Source organism: Eupeodes corollae, chromosome 1, assembly GCF_945859685.1.
Source record: "Eupeodes corollae chromosome 1, idEupCoro1.1, whole genome shotgun sequence".
In the NCBI taxonomy this organism is placed as follows: Eukaryota; Metazoa; Arthropoda; class Insecta; order Diptera; family Syrphidae; genus Eupeodes; species Eupeodes corollae.
In genome coordinates, this window is record NC_079147.1 from 241,155,970 (window position 1) to 241,175,169 (window position 19,200).

At 35.7% G+C, this 19,200-nt stretch overlaps 1 protein-coding gene across 7 annotated transcripts in view; it reads left to right on the forward strand.

The window, feature by feature from the left end:
* Positions 1-19,200, forward strand: part of LOC129943113 (mitogen-activated protein kinase kinase kinase kinase 5) — a 206,567-nt gene that overhangs the window by 141,397 nt on the left and 45,970 nt on the right. For all 7 annotated transcript variants that reach the window (XM_056052347.1, XM_056052348.1, XM_056052349.1 and 4 more), the window contains exons 4-5: positions 875-1,170; positions 18,632-18,719. In XM_056052347.1, coding sequence (XP_055908322.1) covers positions 875-1,170; positions 18,632-18,719 — 384 coding nt within the window. The remainder of the gene's footprint in view (positions 1-874; positions 1,171-18,631; positions 18,720-19,200) is intronic.

Genomic DNA, 19,200 nt, shown 5'->3' on the forward strand with positions numbered 1-19,200 from the left:
ATGAATTTTGTATCTAATTTTTCTGGAATACTCTTCTTTTCTTGAACTACTTTTTAAAAGAAGGTTTTTTGATATTGATATTAAGGTAATTCTAGAAGAGAGAGATATCAGAATAACTCTGTGAATACCGTCGTAAACCACATAATGTGTTCACAAAATCGTTTAACTCTTGATTTTATTCCAAGAATTTTTCCGCTAGAATAATCGTTGCAACATTTCTACTCCAACCGAACACTTCTGTTGAAGAACTAGTTCCACAATACTCTTTTTTTAGAGCCCATCACGTTATGGCTTCCCCAAGGGGGTTATTTTTTTCTCTTTTTTATATGGAAATTAAAACGGTTTTGAAAACCTCCACAAGTTCTGGTATTAATTACCTACCTGTCTAACTAATTGTTTATAACTTTAACATATTTGCTAGCAAAAAAAATGCTAAAATATAACACAAAAGAAAATCATTATTTTCAATTAACTTTCAAAGTGTTTTCCAACTTGTTGGTTCCTATATAATATGCATACATAAGTACCAAGTATCAGTAAAAATAGTTTAGAACTCATTGCTTCTAAACTTTGTCTGATGAAATACTCTTCTCCTCTCTAGGGGTTATTATCACTTTACTTTTAGTTGAATTTAAAAAAGTTCGTCTATCAACTCAACCTAACCCAACTCGAACTCTCGAGTCTCAAACAACAACCAGTATGTGTAGACGTAGAGAACTTTTAGAGAACACCAAATGGTTTACCCTCGAGGTACATCAAAGTTTTTGTTTTGCTTTATTTAACTTGAATCAAAATAATTATTTGACCTTTTGAGTGAACATTTTTAAAACAACCAAAAAGTACTAATAAATATTTTGTTTTGTTTTTTGTATAGAACTTGCTGAACTACAACCTCCAATGTTCGATCTCCATCCAATGCGCGCATTGTTCCTAATGTCAAAAAGTGGCTTCAAGCCACCAGCACTGAAAGACAAAGATAAATGGAGTCCAACATTTCATAATTTCATCAAAACTGCGCTAACTAAAAATCCAAAGAAGCGTCCAACTGCCGAACGTTTGTTGCAACATCCATTTGTCCAAAGTGAAATGTCTGTTCGAGTTGCCAAGGAATTACTGCAGAAGTATCTTAGCCCGAATCAATTTTATTTCTATTTGGATGGTGATGATGAGGTAAGTGTTTTAAATTTTTAATGCAAAGGGTGTTTCTTTTTTTAAGAGGTATAGAACTTTTAAAAATGAATTGTACTGTATTTGGAAAAAAATCTTTTGGAATTATAATTGTGATATGATTTCTGGCATATGGCCGTCACGGTAGGCTCGGGTGTACTTGAATCTGGAGGTTCAATTTTCGATTATTTTTCCAAAATTTATGGACGTACATCGACTATAAGGTGGCGAATGTTATCCTCCAAGTTGTCAATTTTCGGACTTATAGGCGTAGACTAGCGACATCAATAGTCAAACAAGATCTCGGAGGCCAGTTCACAGATCCGTAACGTGACTCTATACGCTTACCATATGTTTCCTTCCACAAATTAATGGTGGCAAGAGCTGTAGGAAACCGTACTGTCTTGTTAAAAGCACAGCTCTTGCTTATTATGGTTGGCTTCATACAACAAGTCTCTCCATTTATCCGGATCGCGAGCCGACGACAACATCCAGTTGCTCACCTCAAGACTTCGGGCGTCCTTCTCTCCAGTGGAAGTATGGTCTACCACGCTTTCGGCTTCCACTCATACTAGCTAAATTATCAGCCCACCGGAGTCCTCTTGTAACTCTTTACTGATGTTTTGAGGTGAGGTTGTTGTGTTACAAGTGACGACAAAGTTGCTGGAACAAGGGATCTCAGATTCCTTGAGTATAGACGCTGAGCTGGACTTCCAAGGTCTCCTCTAGGGGTATTCATAAAATTAAGAATACCTAGTTGCTAGTCTGAGTTGTCGTAAGTGCATTTTTTTAAAATTGCTTTGGATGTTTGTACTGCTTTCTCTGCCAATCCATTTCCCCTAGGATGATAAGGAGAACTAGTGACATGGTCAAATTTCCAGTCGGATGAAAATTTTTTGAATTCACTGCAAGAGTACTGAGGTCCATTATCGGTCTCCAAAACCCTTGGGATTCCTTTTAATGCGAAAATGTTTTTTAGAAATGTTATCACACTTCTAGCTGTTGGTTCTTTCATTTTATCGAATTTGATAGAACCTGAGTAACTGTCTGTTACTACAACATAGTCGTTACCTTTAATCTGGAATATGTCCGAAGCAACAATTTCAAAGGGGTAGTTGGGTATTTCTTTCTCGCCTAAACATATGTTGTTATTGTTTCGTTGGAAGTCTTGACAAGCAGCGCATTTTTGTGCGCTTTGCATATAATGCCATAGTAAATAGAGGGCTCCTCTCTGAAATTCCAATAGCTTTTCAGACTTGATGGGAGATGGTCAACGTCATCTGACCATCCGTTAATTATTAATTCGCTCAATTGTTTGCAGGTAGCATCAGATTTAGTTAATTTGAGAAGCTTTTCTAATTCTTTGTCTGATATGAACAAAACAACTTGAACCTGTAAATCTGAATCTTTTTAATCTGGTTGTGAAACGTTGGTGCAATTTCGGCATAGAAGGTCAGCGATGAACATCTGTTTGCATTGTTTGTTATTGTTTCGTACGTCAGAAGACTTAAGCGAATTCATTGAAGACGGGCTGGGGAAGAGTGAAGAGGTTTTTTGAAGATAGCTTTTAGTGGTTCTTGCCCCAGACGTATTGATAGAATTTTTCGTAGCCGAATTTAATCTCTAGAGCCTCTTTCTCCAATTGCGAGTATTTTTTATGGCAATCGGTGAAGGCTTTTGATGCATAAGAGATTGGTTGTTCCTTTTGCAGGAGAACTTTCACCTAACGCGGTAGAGCTAACATCAGCTTGAAGCTTTACATCATCATTAAAGTCATACAGTTTTAATTCGGGAGTGTTAAAAATAGTGGATTTAAGTTTTATGTAATCTTGCTCATGGACATCGTTCCATTCCCATGGAGTCGATTTTTCCAGTAGCGCGAGTAATTTAGTAGTTAATGAAGAAAAATGTGGAATAAACTTACTCAGATAAGTGAATTTGCCGAGAACTCTCTCTTTAGTTTTTTTCTGTTTCTTGGTGACTTAAGTCGTTTTATTGCCTCCGTCTTATCTGGATCAGCTGTCATTCCGTGCTCGCTTATTATGTGGCCTAAATGTTTTTGATCTTTGGCTTCTCGAACACACATTTTGATTTGTTGAGAGTAAGACACTTATCGGTCAAGATTTTGATCACCTCGGTTGTGGTTTTTCGTAGGTCTTCCCTAGATCTAGAATAAATTAAAATATGGTCAATTGAAATTTTTAATGTGATAAAAGGGACTTCATAATGCTTTGAAATACTTCAGGGTGGCAGGTATGCCTAAAGGTAATCTTTGGCAGGCATATCTGCCCCAAGGTTTTGAAAACATTAGTATTTTCTTGGTTCTATCGGAGACTCGAGTTTGCCAGAATCCACGTTTGCAATCTAGCAAGGTTAATAGTTTGGAACCGTTGATTTGAGCTGATATTTCTTCGATTGTTTGCATAGGATGATGACGACGCAATATATTTTTGTTTTTTCGAACCACGACCATAGGTGACACGGAGGGAGCAGCTTTTCTCATGGACTCGATGACTCCTAATTTGACCATTCTATCAAGTTCCTCGTCACGAATTTTATATGCAATTCGTGTTGGAGGTGCAATTACGAATGAAGGATTTTTTTCTACGAGGTCAATATCGTATTCGTAGTCTTTGAGACAACCTAGACCTTCAAAAATGCTGTCATCTATTTTAACTTGGTTGACTCCGGTGACAAGTCCTAGTTTTTCGCAAGCATTGACTCCTAGAATTGGTTTGATGTCTTTGGTTACGACTTTAAAAGATATTTTGCACAGTTTGCCTGCTATTGAGCACTGTATGAGTGCTTCGCCAAGAACCTTTATTCGGTGATTACTGAACGAGGCGAAGTGCTTTACACTACTCGGTTTAAGGTTAAAATTGGTGGTTTTGAATACACGTGTGCAGCACGATACACTGGTCACCCGTGTCTAGTTTTATCGTGTATGGTTTATCTTCTAGAATAGTTTTTCAGTAAAGTTGTCGGTTTGCTGGTTGACGTTTTCGGAAACTGCACAAATGAAAAGTGAATCGTCGTCTTCTTCGTATTCTTCACATATATTAATTTCTTTTGGGCAATGTGTCACTACTTCTGTGGTGGTTTTTCACTGTTTTGCCTCTGCAAAATTTTTCAAAATGATTTTTCTTATTGCACTTTCTGCAAACATGATTGTAGGCGGAACATTTACGGATTAGATGGTTTTTACCACAATTGCGGCAGTCAAATTTTTTACTTTTGTTGCTGTCTTATCGCCTTCATTGACGATTTGGGCAGATTGTTTTTGAGCCATTTCTGTAGCCTGCCACAGTTGGATTTCATTTTCAAGAAATATGTCTTGGGATAACAGTTTTGTGCGAAGATCGTCGCTTTTGATACCGAGTATGAGTTGGTCTCTGAGAAGGCTGTCGTTGAGCCCTTCAAAAGCACACTTCAGCGCTTGTAAACGAAGTCTTGACACGAGTTCGTCTATGGATTTGCCATCCAATTGAACTACATTGTTAAATTTGTTCCTCGCAAATGTTGTGTTAGTTTTTGGAGTGAAATATGTTTCAAAAAGTTTCTTTACCTCGTCGAGCTTCCTGTCAGGAGTCGGTGGATGTGAGTTGTATATTTGGAGGGCAGAGTATCCGATTGCGGACATGAACGTTGCTACTTGAATATTTTGAGGCTTGGTGCTCGGAGGAATTGGCAGAGATCCTCTGATGCTGCGGCTGGTTGTACCATTTTATTTGATTTTTATTGAAAAATTAATGGTAATTTTTTTATAATTTGCATTCAAAAATTAATTTGGTTTCGACACTATGTAAATATTAGTCATTAGTTTACTTTAAGTTTTAATTCATTTATAATTCTAGTATTAATAATAAATAATTAAAGAAGTACAATTCGCAACGAGTTGAGGTTAAAGAATGAGCATGTGGCTGAAGGTCATAATGCTGTTTAGGTTGGTAATGATGAAGAATGGTGTTTCATAGGTTGGCAAGTAGGAGTAAATGTTAGACCTGTGGGGTAGGCTACATTACACTTATATTTTGAAAAAAAAAAGCGCATTCTATTTATCCTATCCTCTTTATATTCTTTTTAATGAATTGTTTAAATCTTCAATTTTTCCTGAAATTTGGAAGAGTTCGTACATAACACCGATACATAAAAAGGGGAGTGCAAATGATATACAAAATTATCGTCCAATTGCAAAACTGTCCGTCATCCCTAAGTTATTTGAGTCCATTATTTGTAAATTCATATCGTTTAATTGCAAGTCTTTAGTCTATGATTTGTCTATGTTTTGTTCAAAATAACTCAACAGTTACTAACCTCTTTCATTTCAGTTCTTTATGTTTAAATTCGTTTGAAAAACGGAAACAAGTTCACTGTGTCTAAACAGACTTCAGTAAGGCCTTTGATAAATTGTGCCATAAAACATTAACTTCCAAACTTAAATCCCAAGGCCTTAACGATAAATTTGTTAGTTGGATCTCGTACTTATATAATAGATCATGCAGCGTAGTTTTTAGGAATGAGCGGTCATCATATTTTTATACCAACTCTGGCGTACCACAAGGTAGCCACTTAGGTCCTTTACTGTTTAATTTGTACGTTAACGACTTACCTTCTATTATAAACCACTCATCTGTTTTAATTTACGCTGATGACATTCAAATTTTAAACGTATTGACTCACTTGACGACTGTTTACTCCTACAAGATGATCTAAATAGTTTTTGCAAATGGTGTTTTATAAAATAAGCTTTTACTAATTTATAAAACGGTTTTTAAATGATTTTGGTGACCCTTATATTCATAAACTTCTTTATATTTCATTTGTAAGACCAATATTGGAATATGGCTGCACAATATGTTCTCCCCTTTATTCAGTCCATATAAACAGAATATAGGGAGTACAAAGAAGATTCATACGCTTCTGCCTCCGTTTCTTGCAATAGGCTCGAACTTCCACCTTACATTCATAGGCTCACGCTTATAAATCTTCCATCGCTTTCTAAATACAGAGAGTACATTCAGTTGTGCTATATTATAAAATTTATCAATAGATCACTCATATTTGTCAATTTTGGAACAATTAAACTTTATTTATAGCAGTTCAAGTATTAGAAGACATGTTCCTTTACGTCCTATATCAAGCAGATCGAACTATGGTAAAAACAGTCCCCTCAACCAATTGAATAATTAGTTTACAACAAGTATTACTTGTTGGTATGTTCCGTAGCGATGATTTTAAAAGTTAAACATTTAAAGTAAATATTTTCAATACTTCAGTTTAGCTTTTTTGCAAATTGCTTAAAGCATTATAAATCAATAAATCTAAGAATAAATGTAATATTAGTCTTAAGTTCTAACGCTAGTTTGTTTAACGAATTCAATAAATAAAAACAATTCTTGATTGTAGCGTCTCCGAAATCGTCCTTCTTGACATAAGGTTCAAAAATTCTCCGCTAAAGACCTTTCTCTGAAATGGGCCTAAGAAGTCGAAATGCCTTTTGATAAGCACCCGAGTCTGTCTGTAAAGGACGTACAGCAGCAGATTAGAAGTTATGGTTATATTTGTGGATTTAAAAAGTTTTGACCACTACCTTAATTGTCTGACCAAATTCTCTCCTCGCAGTCGACGCCACTATGGGCTTTGTTTTTCCTACACAAATGTTCAGCCCCAGATTTTTTGCCGCATGATCGGGCTGGATAAAGGAATTGTGTACAGCTTGTTCGGTTCTCCCTATGATATCGATGTTGTCTGCGTATCTGGTTGGACCTGGTGACAATTGTTCCTTTTATTGACGGGCCTGAGTCAAGGATATCTTTTTTCAACGCCATCCAGGTTAAACAGGAGGCAGCCCAAACCATCCCCTTGTAGGGATCCATTGTAGATGTTAATTATTCTGGATAGCAACCCGGCTATTTTAACTTGGCTTGTTTTATCGTTGATGGTCAACCTACATAGGCTAGGTGAGGTTAAAGTGGCTATCCGTAATGGGATAGGACACACTTAGACCAGTTTAATGGCCCATTGCGATCCCACATGAATCTTGAGGCTTTCCTCTAAACTCAATGAATCCAGTTTGAGTCCCTTACGAAACACGATTTAACGATTTAAATTGTTATAGAAGCATTCTCCCTTGCATTTTTGAGCTAGAGCAGGGCACGTTGAGAGAAGGTGAAGAACTGTTTCCTCCTCTTCCTCATCCATACAACTTCTGCCAAAGTCATTTTAAAATTCTCCTAAACGCATGGCTTGTTTTCCTATTAGACATTGCCCGGTTATGACACCACCTTAAACGGTTTCAATCTAGTTTAGGCCAAACGTTTTTTTTTTACCTAACACGTGGTGGTGTTATTCTACTAGCAATAGTTTAAATGTAGCGATTGGTATGCCTTCACTTGCCAAACGTGGTAGAATAGGTTGTATTGTACCATTCCTAGCGAGTTCATCTGCCTTTCAGTTTCCTGGAATGTCTCTATGGCCGGCACCCAGCAAAGGTGAATATTAAACTGTTGTGTCATCTCCATTACAGATGAACGACAGTTATGAGCTGTTATAGAGTTTCTAGAGAGAGTTCAGAGATTTTATAGCGGCCTGACTATCTGAGAAAACACGGATATCAGATGTTGATATCACGTTTTCCTTAAACCAGGACAAGACTTCCCTTATCGATAAAAGTTCCGCCTGGATCACGCAATAATGATTGGAAAGGAGGAATAAGAGACTACACCTCCACCAACTCCTTCTTTTTATTTTGATCCATCTGTATAAAAGTGGAATGAATTTTCTTTCAGGAATGCCCTATTTTCCGGGAAAGATCTGGAAGGTAAAGAAATCTGGAAGTTTCTGTCGAATTGCGTGCTTTGGAATTGATCCAAAATACTCCAGAACTACGTAGTGACCAATGTTGTTGTCAATCCATTGCGACTTATGTACGTAGTCGTGTCAATTTATTTGGGATGCCGAACTCTCTCATGGCTTTGTATAGTTCTACCCTGGATATACTATCGTAGGCAGCTTTTAAGTCCCAACATACACTTGAGGATTAGCAGGCTAGTCTCGCGGTTTTGGCTCGGTTAAAGAGTTTCTTGCATTTTTTCCTGAGCGAGTCAAGCTCTGAGGCCCACCAATGTGGTTTCCTATTTTCTCTTATGTGTATAAGTGGACAAGCAATTTCCAGCGATCTGTTCATAGCTTAGGTGAGGTCACTGACTAGCCTAGCTTCGGTGGTACCTTTGTAACTGAAATGATGGAGTAAAAACATAGCAACGTTTCACTAGTCTGCAAGATCTAGGTTCACCTTTATCTGTCACACAAAGTGTGTAGTACCCAGGAGTTCTGAGTCCTCGAATAACGGATCCCACAATCCATGGCTCTTGGATCAGTACAATGTCTTCCCCGTTTTTTTCCAGACGGAGAAGAAGTGAGGCCGAGGCCTTTATGGAGTGTTGGAGATTAATCTGCACTAACTGCAGCATTTTGGCTACAATCAGGCAGATCAACCTCCACCACGGTTTTGTTCTGTTCTGATCCTCTGAGTCTGAGCTGACCCCAAGAGTTCGTCCTCGCTCAGAAGGATCATGTTAAGGTCGTCCTCAGTCTCCGTTAAGTATGGACTGTCTACGACTTTTGTAGAGGGTGCAGTCGCGATTGGAGAGGCTAGATTCTTTATTGAGTACCACAATGGCACCCCTATAAAGACCCTTCACTTCCTCTAGCTTGGCTATCTTCCAGTTATGCGTCGGAAGGGATAGGTTACATACTTTGACCATCTCGAGAATGCCCTCGATCCCAGCAGGTTCGATTGGAATCCAAATGCGGGCTCTAGTTCTGCTAGATGTCTTCCTAAGTGACAACCTCGAGTTCGCAACTGGCCAAACTTCACCTAACCGGCTGACAGCGAGCTTATATAAGTGACAAGACCTCTGGTCGCCACAAACCATGAGTTTGACATGGCCTTGATGTCAACACCCATCGCTTATGGAAGGACGTGGTCGTGGAAGCTCCACCCGAGAGCTTAACCTTGACCAACTGCCAACGATCAGCCGATGTTGTGCCATCATCATCGCTCCTGTCAATGACCGCAACCACGACCTTGCCCTTCGTGACGTCACTGCAACTGGCTTGTTTTTTTGATGGGATTGAGGGGAGTGCTGGTGTTGTGCACACGAGGACGCGTCAGTCTATTTATATTTAAATGTCAAACCAAACAAAATATAAATCACTTGGTAGCTGACAAAATGGCCCCCAGCTAAAATGGTGTTACTAACTTAAAGTTCCTTACCTCTAAAAATAAAAGCACTTTATGCATAGTTTGAATACTTTTAAGATATTTTTGTTGGGTAAGATTTTAAAAGAGCATTTATTTGAATACATTTTGGGATTGTTGACGCCATGGGTGAGTGGAATGGGTTATGAAAAAGTACCTAGGTTATTTTTACTACAGTTTGAATACTTGATTTTTATCTTTTCAAAACGAAGAGGGATGAGTTTTTAGCGGAGTTAAATTATTTTATGTGTCAATTCTTATAAAAATAAATGTATTCAATGTTTAGAATTCAATGGTTATTTAAGAAAAATACAACACCAAACACAGTAAGCCTTATTTTTATTTTTGATATTATATTTTATGTGTCGTTGTTAAAATTATGCTTAAATTAGACCATCGAGATAAGAATAAAAAAAAAAGTCGTTTAGAAAGTCAGCAAAAAGTATTTTAATGGACAAAACGTGCAGAGAAATAAGCACGAAAAAAAACAGAAAGGAAAAATATTAAAAGTTTGGGGAAGCTACAACTTCTAGAACAATAAACCATTTAAAGTACTCCTTCCTGGGTACCTTAACCTTAGAATTTATGTGTACAATGTACATATTTTACTGTTTAAAAGTACGAGTGTAGTGCTGTTTTATTGATTTTCTAAATTCAAGGACAAATGAGTACGAGTATTTTATACGAGTAATTAAATTAAAAATGTGCTAAAAGAAGGTTTCGGATTTAAAACAGAAAAGATATTTTGGGAGAACTGATTGCAGTTTCAAACAAAACGAAGACTTTGAATATGTTTTAAGAAAGAAAGTTATAATAAGTACAGAGTCGTTTAAAAGTGTCTTCCTAATTTAAAGTATTAATAATAATATTTTGTTTAGATTTATGGAGATTTTTTGGGCTAAGTCCCTCAAATGAGCACCTGAGACAGACTCTTTCAAAATCTTTTTCATAACATTTTGTAAGACATTTGGTCTCAGCGCCTGTGATGGCTTTATTTACGTTGACTTTAGTCTTCAAAAACCAACAGAAAAAAGTCTGGTACAGTCTAATGGAAAGAACGTGTAGGACAATTAAACCCTCTTTTTTTAATTATTTGGTTGCCGAAGATTTCTCTAAAGCACAACGTTTTTGAGGATCTCATAGCTTTAATTTTTACACAAAATTAGTTCTTAGACCTTTTCGCAATGAGCCTTTTGACATAGTCAGTTGAACAGAGCGCCTTCATGTCAATGTTCTTGGACTCTTTGGATAACTTAAAAGAATGCGTTCCACATTTTCTACACTTTGGACATTGCTGGGTTTTACAGCTCAAAGAGTATTCACTACAGCTTTTTGTTAGCGAAATCATGCCACAGTGCCGAAATAGTGTTTAAAGGGGGATGATTTGTCACTTTAAAATTACGCCATAAGCTCTCTTGTCGACAAGGTTTTGCTACTGGCAACAAAGGTGCAGCTTTCAAATGGGTTTTAATGACTTTAAATCAAATTGGACTTGAATATAACCCCTTTCTTCATGTTTTTCATCCTTTATTGCTTCCAAACGAAGCAAGCTAGAGACCATTTTTTTTATTAAGTGTTAACAAAGTATTATCAAGCAAAAACCAGCAAAATCCGGGGTCGAAAATTTGTGCCATTAGAATAGGACGTTTTCATGAAAAACACATTTTAGAGATGCCTGCTTCTTTTTATCACAAAAATAACTTAAATTGTAGATAACTGGTGTAACAAAATCTTTAGTAGTGTGTTGAGACACCTTTCTTTAAAAATCGGACTTGGAAGGGATGTATATAAACAAGCCAAATAATTAATTAAAATCGAGCTCCAAACTTATTTGATGGCTTCGGTAAGTTCGGGTACACTCGAATATTGTTGTCTTGATTCATAAACTTGACATGTCCCCAAACATTTTCGATGATATTCAAATCTGAAGAATAAGGCGCTCAGCTTAATCGGTCCACATTTTGGTTCTGTATATATTGTTTTACTACCCGGGCTGTGTGTATTGGTGCATTGCCATAATGATAAATCCAGGGGTCCAAAAGTATAGAAATCCCTTTTCCAATATACCTATGTAAGGACAACGCATTCATAGTTGTAGAAATGGTCTCCCACACCATCATCAAATTGCTTCTTTTTTTTAACGGAGAAAAAAACTCGGTTCCACTCCGAAGTGCAGGTCACATCTAACGAACAGGGTTTAGAGGTGGTTTTACTTTATTTTCAGTCTTTTTACATGTTTAGCTTTCTAATAACACGACACATAGTTGTAAGACTTACCTTAACACCACATTTTCCCCTGATTTTTGCATGAATATGACGCATTTCTTAAAATAAGTCGCCTTTCCGCAAATTAATCACGCTGTGTCGTCGGTATTCCATGTTTTTTCAATATTTACACTAATTACTTAAAAATTTCTATATAACGTAGCGGCTCCTGTCGATTTTTGTTATCTATTTTGGCAATAGATTACCCAGCGTTTTTGTAGGCTTTCGTCCTCTTTTCGTCTCGGTTAACGCTTTTCCGCGACCCATTTAAGGTTTATATCAAATCAAATAGTCGAAATTATCAACTGATTTTATGAGGCAAACATGTTCAAATCGTTTTTACACTTTCTACAAAAACTGTACTACTGAATTCGTAAAAGCCCTTCTAAAAGAGTATAATCGACTTTTCGAAAGCACAGACTTCCCACAAAGCTTTAAAAAATCAATAATATTCCCGCTCCATAAAAAAGGAAACCATACAAATCTGGCCAACTACAGAGGAATTTCATTTCTCAATACAACCTGCAAACTATTTACCGCTCTAATTTACAAGAGACTTAAAGACTGGATCAGAAATAATAACATTTTACACGAGTTCCAAGCTGGATTTAGAGAAGATTACTCTACAGTTGATCAAGTTTTCACTTTGATAAATATTGCTCAAATGTACAAACAAAAACATAAGAAACTTTATGCCATATTTGTGGACTTTAAATCAGCTTTTGACGCTGTCCCACGCGAGGCACTCTTTTACAAGCTATATAAGATTAGTATAAGTAGCAAATTTGTGAACATCATAAGAGCTTTATACGCAATTAATAAAGTTGCGGTATTGGATGGAGAAGGTTTATCTGATGATTTTGAAACTACGATGGGTGTGAAGCAAGGCTGCATCTTAAGCGCACTTCTTTTCATATTGTTTATAAATGATATAACAGATGGTATTGGTGGTGGAGTTGAGGACTTATGTACTCGTATGCTGACGATATTGTTTTTCTTGCTAGTTCAGTTACAAGTTTGCAACTTATGATCAACAGACTTGAAAAGTATTGGAATTTATCTGTGAATCTTGAAAAGACAAAAATTCTCATATTTAGAAACGGTGGAGGCAGATTCTCGAGAAACGAAGCATGGACCTTCCAAGGGCAATCTATCGAAGTTATAAGAGAATATAAGTATCTTGGAGTTCTGATAACAGCTAACCTGAATATGGAAAAACACCTTAAAGTTAAATTATCAGAAGCTAAACGGGCTACTAGTTCAGTCTGGCGTCTCTGCATCCAAAACAAATTTGTATCCCATAGCTCTAAGCAAAAAGTCATTCAAGCTACAGCTCAGTCGATTCTTTTGTATGCTGCACAAATTTAGGGACATAACTATTTTGAGCCAGTAGAAAAATTCCAACGTTACTGCATTAAACGAATTTTTGGATTACCTAATAGCACCCCTAACTACATGATTCATCTGGAGACAGGTTGCCCACCCCTTATCTTAGTAACGTTGAGGTTACACTTCAAATATGTACTTAAAGTGATGGAAATGGAAGAGCGCCGCTTACCAAAGATCATTCTAAAGCACATGATAACAAATAACTCACACTGCATTCAGGAGTGGCAAGAACTTGCTGATTGCTATGGATGTGACATAATTTTTGACCGTTGTGAGGGAGCCTCATTCTGGAAAAAGCTGGAAAATATCTATACAACAAATACAAAAATGAGGCACAGTCTTCCCAACACAGAATGTACTACAGTAATGTGAAATATGATCTTCAAGAAAACACTTACTTTCTGGATAAGAATAAAACTGAGATGATAAGAACAATCTTTATGTTAAGAGGTGAACTAATCCCACTAAATTACGTACCACATCGACCCGAACTACCAATCTTATGTGATATCTGCAACCGCGCTGAGAGAGAGGATATTTTTCATTTCATTTCTGTGTGTCCGATGCTTAATGAAATTCGAAGGATCTATTTTGGAGTAAATACTTTACCAAAAGACGATATAATGAGTATTTTGAATACTGAGAGAGGATGGGAGCCAGTTTATAGATATATAATATATACAAATTATTTATTTGTATAATTAATAATGTTTATCAATACAAAAAAATGTCAATCTGGTAGACGGCTAACTGCCATAACCTTAAGACTTTCTGCTAAAAAAAACATAATAATATTATATTACATTGTATTAATCAAGTTAAATAAAAAGTTATATAAACTAACTAGTTAAAATTATCAAAAAAAGTTTGATCAACAAAGAATAAGAGTCCGCTTTTCAAAGATTAACATCAAACTAAATGCAAGTTCTATTTTAGTGGTGCAAACATTTTGTTTTGATTTCAACACATACTAACATGAAGTAGAAAAAATCTATAAGACCTTTTTTCCAAAACTTTATATTGGTACAAAAAAAGGAGGAGAGTTGGACAAAGATATCGGGCACAATATTTGTATTTTTTTATTCGATTTTCTTGTTATGAGCAATTGCAAATAAACTATACAGGTTGCCCAATTCAAATGGCTGTCGGCTGTCTTGCATAATTCTGAAAGAAACGCTAAAACATTTTAAGTTTGAAAGTAAGTTTTTTTTTGTAAGGAATGTTGCGTCTTAACAATTCTTTTCTATCATGTTCTTGCAATATGTTATTAAAAAATAGAAAAATATTGTTAAAAACTGTTTTTTTTTTTTTTAATTTGGGCAAATAATTAACCGAATTTCGGATTCGCAATCAATATATCAAATTAACAAAGAGTATTCTTTTAAAGCTAAGAAAACATTGAATTTAAGGTTTGCTTAAATCATCATACGATTGTGTCTTAAGGGATATGTTGTGCTATAAATAAATAAATAAATTGGGTGGCGCAACAGTCCGTTGTGAACTAGGGCCTAGTGACTTACAACTCTCAACCATTCCTGTGTGCGAGTAATGTTGTCAGGAATGGAGGGGACCTACAATTTATATGCCGAATCCGAACGGCTTATTTGAGAAAGCACTTTTTCATGACAAGTTTTACTCTTGGAGAATTTGTCAATTCCTCGCAAGAGGCAGTACCCGTGAAAAGACTTTAGATGGCATAGGCAGGGATCGAACCTAAGACCTCTGGCAAGACAGTCCAACGCACTAACCATCATGTTATGCTATAGCTTAGGCTTAAAACCCCCGTCTATCATTTTTAAAGGTGTATATTTTCAAAACCCGATGTGATAAAACAACTTTAAAGCGAGATTCAAGTTCAGAATTTACAGAAAAAAACCTAATTTTGTCTACCAGTGTTATAGCCTTTTCACACAAAACCCAAAACCTGGTTATCGGCAAAATGTTTTCGAAAACCTGAAAATCGTTCACACCGAACATCTACACGTTTTCATTTGACATTTAAATTTCTTTAACAGCGGCTGTCAAATTTTGTATTGATACAACAATTTGTGAGTAAAAAGTTTTGTTCTTCTCAAATTATTTGTGAAAATAAAATGAATTCTAACTAATTCAAATTGATTTTAACGTAACACTAGCTCGTCTAGAAAAAGAGTTTCAACTGAAGTTCTAAGGACGGTTGGAATGGGCTCACGACATGAATCAACAAGAACTACAAGCTCGCGTGGCTGCAGGTATCCTCTTAGTTCACTTCAACCGGTCGGAACAATTCATTAAGGAGAAGCAACAACAAACAAAACTGTAACAATACAAATTAATTTTATTTAAAACATTTTCTTCTTCTTTCCCAACAAATCAAATCCAAAATACTCAGCTTATGACTAATGCTTCTGTTGGCCAAATGTGCCTTCACAATCAGGGTTGAGAAGATTCTGAACGATTTGCTGTGTGTCCTTATGGCTGGAGCAGAAAAGGTCAGTTCCTAGTTCCAGATTCGTACCAAAATCACACTCATCCAAAGCGATCACTGAAGCTGTTATTTCTCCATGGCTATCTCTTTGGCTTCTTCCTTTGAGGACTCGTCTGGTTTGTCCAATGCACTAAGGATCTTTTTGATGTTAGCAGGCTGTTCATCAAGATGCGATAGCAAACTATTGCGGTTTTATTCACTGGAACAACGATTCCCATTGTGGAATGTTTTGGCGCAAATTTTCCTAGCCCGCTGCGACTGAGCCTCCACCATAAATTTTCTTTCATACTTATTCTCCTTTACAAATGAACTTATCGCCTTGCTCATATCTCCCAAATCCTTGTGATTGAACGGAGTTACCGGAAAATATTTCTCCAGGTAGTAAGCGAAAGCGTCGAACACATTTGTGGCGACGAGTTCGAAGACGCATCCCTTGGAAACGTCATTACGAACTATGAGCAAGTGAATTCCGGTTCCTCGCTTAACAAAGAGCGTTTGAAACTCTGGAGCATCGTAAAAAACAACCAGTACCGCAAATAGTCATCGGGGCTTTAATTCTTGACGCTAGCAAATTTTCCCGCAATTTTTTCTGGTGATACGCAGCTCCTCCAAAGTTTCCTTTTTTTGTTTTTGTTTTCTCTTCCATGTTTTGTAAATAAAAAACAAAAAGAAATCATTCTTATTTTGTAAGGAAATTGTATAAATAATATAACTTACCATGATCAAATTTATTTCAAATGAAATATTTGTTTTGACAGTCAGCTGTTTTGTTTACATTAATTTGAGCGCTGAATGTTTCGAAATATTTTTTTGTTTAGTTCATTTTTGAATTGCTACTAGTTTTCGAGAGGTTTTATATAAAACTTTTAGTTTACGAAAACTTATGGTTTAACAAAAATGTATGGGAAAACTTGAGTTTTCGATGTAGGTTTTCGGCCAATACCCATTATTTCGCGAAACCCTTCTTTTCGGACTTGGTGCGAAAAGCCTATTATTTTTAAAATAAAATTCAATTGTTTTGGTTCTCTCTCTCTTAAGCGATGTAGATAAACTACTTTCAAAAAAGTAAATTTTCAAAACAAATTTAAAACAGAAGTGTTAAGACCTTTTCAAACTATGAAGTAAGTTTTAGTATCGTTTTCATTTGAATGTTTCCGATTTCGATAGAATTTTTGATAGGGCTGACAATGTTTCGGTACAAAATATTTAAAAAATTAAACCATCAACATTTTTTTCTCAAATTAAAAAAAAAAAAAATGACTCGAAGCCTCAATTTCTCATTTTGAAAATTCAGTACCCATCTTTAAATGAGACCAATTTTCCAACAAGTTATGGGGCAAAATTCAAGTTCAAACTTAAAATGCGAATATCTCGCTTAATATGCGTCCTAGAGAATCAAAAGTCGGCACCTAGAGGGCAATTTTTAAACTCCATTATTTCTCGATCTAGACCACCTAGGGGGTGAAATTTCTTGATTGTGATCTAGGAATCATTCCCTTTCCATTGCTGTACCCATCTTTGAATAAGACCAATTTTACAACAAGTTATGGGACAAAATTCAAGTTCAAATTTAAAATGCGAATATCTCGCTTAACATGCCATTAAACCAGTAATGTATACCTCTATTGTAATTAAATGCTTGAAAAAAAAACAATGTAAAGCCTTCCTTTTAATCTTAGAAAAATGTATTCAATTAATTACTAAATGTAACAAAAACATTATTCAAAAATGTTGCAAGTGCAAAAGTCACACTTAGTGCAAATACAAAATTACTAAAATAGTTTGTATGGCAACGGCCTAGTCACTGATAAAGCTTCGGTTCCCATCGATCACCGAAATCAAGCATCAGTGAGCGTGGTTAGTAGAAAGATGGCGGACCGTCTCGATACCTACCGCGTGCTGTTGTCATGTGTTCTTTCTTTCTGTTGTTCTTTCTCTTCTGTCCTTCTGTCTTGTATTAATGTCTTGTGTTGTTATCACCTTACATAGTCTAGTCGCTCAAGGTGCTGTGTTCTCTACTCTGCACATTAATGTACTGAGTAGTGTGAAATGTAATGTAATGTAATGTAAAATAGTTTGTTTTTTTTTTGCAAAATTAGTCAATTCTGGAATACCTCAAGGGAGTCACCTTGGTCCATTTATTTTATTTTTTAATGATTTTAAAATAGTTTGTTTTTTTTTTGCAAAATTAGTCAATTCTGGAATACCTCAAGGGAGTCACCTTGGTCCATTTATTTTATTTTTTAATGATTTTAAAATAGTTTGTTTTTTTTTGCAAAATTAGTCAATTCTGGAATACCTCAAGGGAGTCACCTTGGTCCATTTATTTTATTTTTTAATGATTTTCCTTCAGTTTCAAAAAATTCTGAATCTCTAACAATCTATGCAGATGATGTTAAAATTATTGTTTCCATCAAAGATTGTAAATAGCTAAATTATGACCAGATCTTGAATTCATCACATTTGAATGGATAATCCAGTTTTTTGACCTTGGTGTTTAACTAGACTCAATATTAATTTCAAACACTTAGTTTCATCAAAAGATTTCCCTAGAGTTCCTAGAAATGTAATCAAAATTCTGTATGTTACTTTTGTTAGTCCAATTCTTAAATACGCTTGTGTTATATGAGCGACATTAGTTATTTCTTCAAAAGTGATTTTCAATAAATTATTAGTTATAGATATGCCTTCGCAAAACGCGATAAAGATTCTTAATTTGTTGAAATTGAAACGAAATTTATTTTTAAATGTATTTATCTTCCGGTAAACGATTGTGAACTAAAATTTAAACAATCATCGTTATTCAAAGGTTGATGTAGAGCAAATTTATCCATGTCACAGAGATATGCAATCTAATTTCTAGTCACTATCGAAAATATTAAAAAAAAAAACACTCATACGCCACAGGGCACCATCCTACATTTAAAATTAGATAATTTGAAATGTTTTTGTTAAAAAATGATAAGGATTTGCTTAAGTTATAAAACGATATGTGATTTAAATATTGTATATTTTGTATTGTTATTATGTGTACAGTGAATCAATAAATACAAAATTTAATATGTTATATTTTATTTCAGGCAGTTGCTGGTGTACCACAAAGAATAGCTAGTAAAATGACTGCAAGGCCGAATGGTATCTCACCTCAAAACCATACATTGCGAACAGGTATGTTATTAAGTATACAGTTATGTCACAGACATACACCACCACCATACCTACAATATCACTTAACGTGATGGACGGATATAGCCATCGAGCTATCGGCGCCGTCCAATATAAACAATAACTTCCGTCAATGACCAGTGACAAAAATCTTAAACAGATAAAAATTCTTCCCAGCGAGTAACATAAACAATTACTCGCTGTAAACATAAATGTGCTGATTCGCACATCTTATCGATTGTGTCACCATCATTCCCGTTAGATCATGTATTGATCGTATATCAGAATATTAGAATGGGGATGATCGGTTGGTTATAAATAAGTCTGTAACAGTCGATGAGTCGTCTATTTCATTCATAACTTCGTATAAGCCTATGGTTTCCCCCGACCCACGGTAAGGGACCAGAAGCTTCAATAAATTAATCTTTAAAACTGTAATTTAGAAATAATTGTCTCCGCGTAAAAATTTATAAAGTTTAAATAA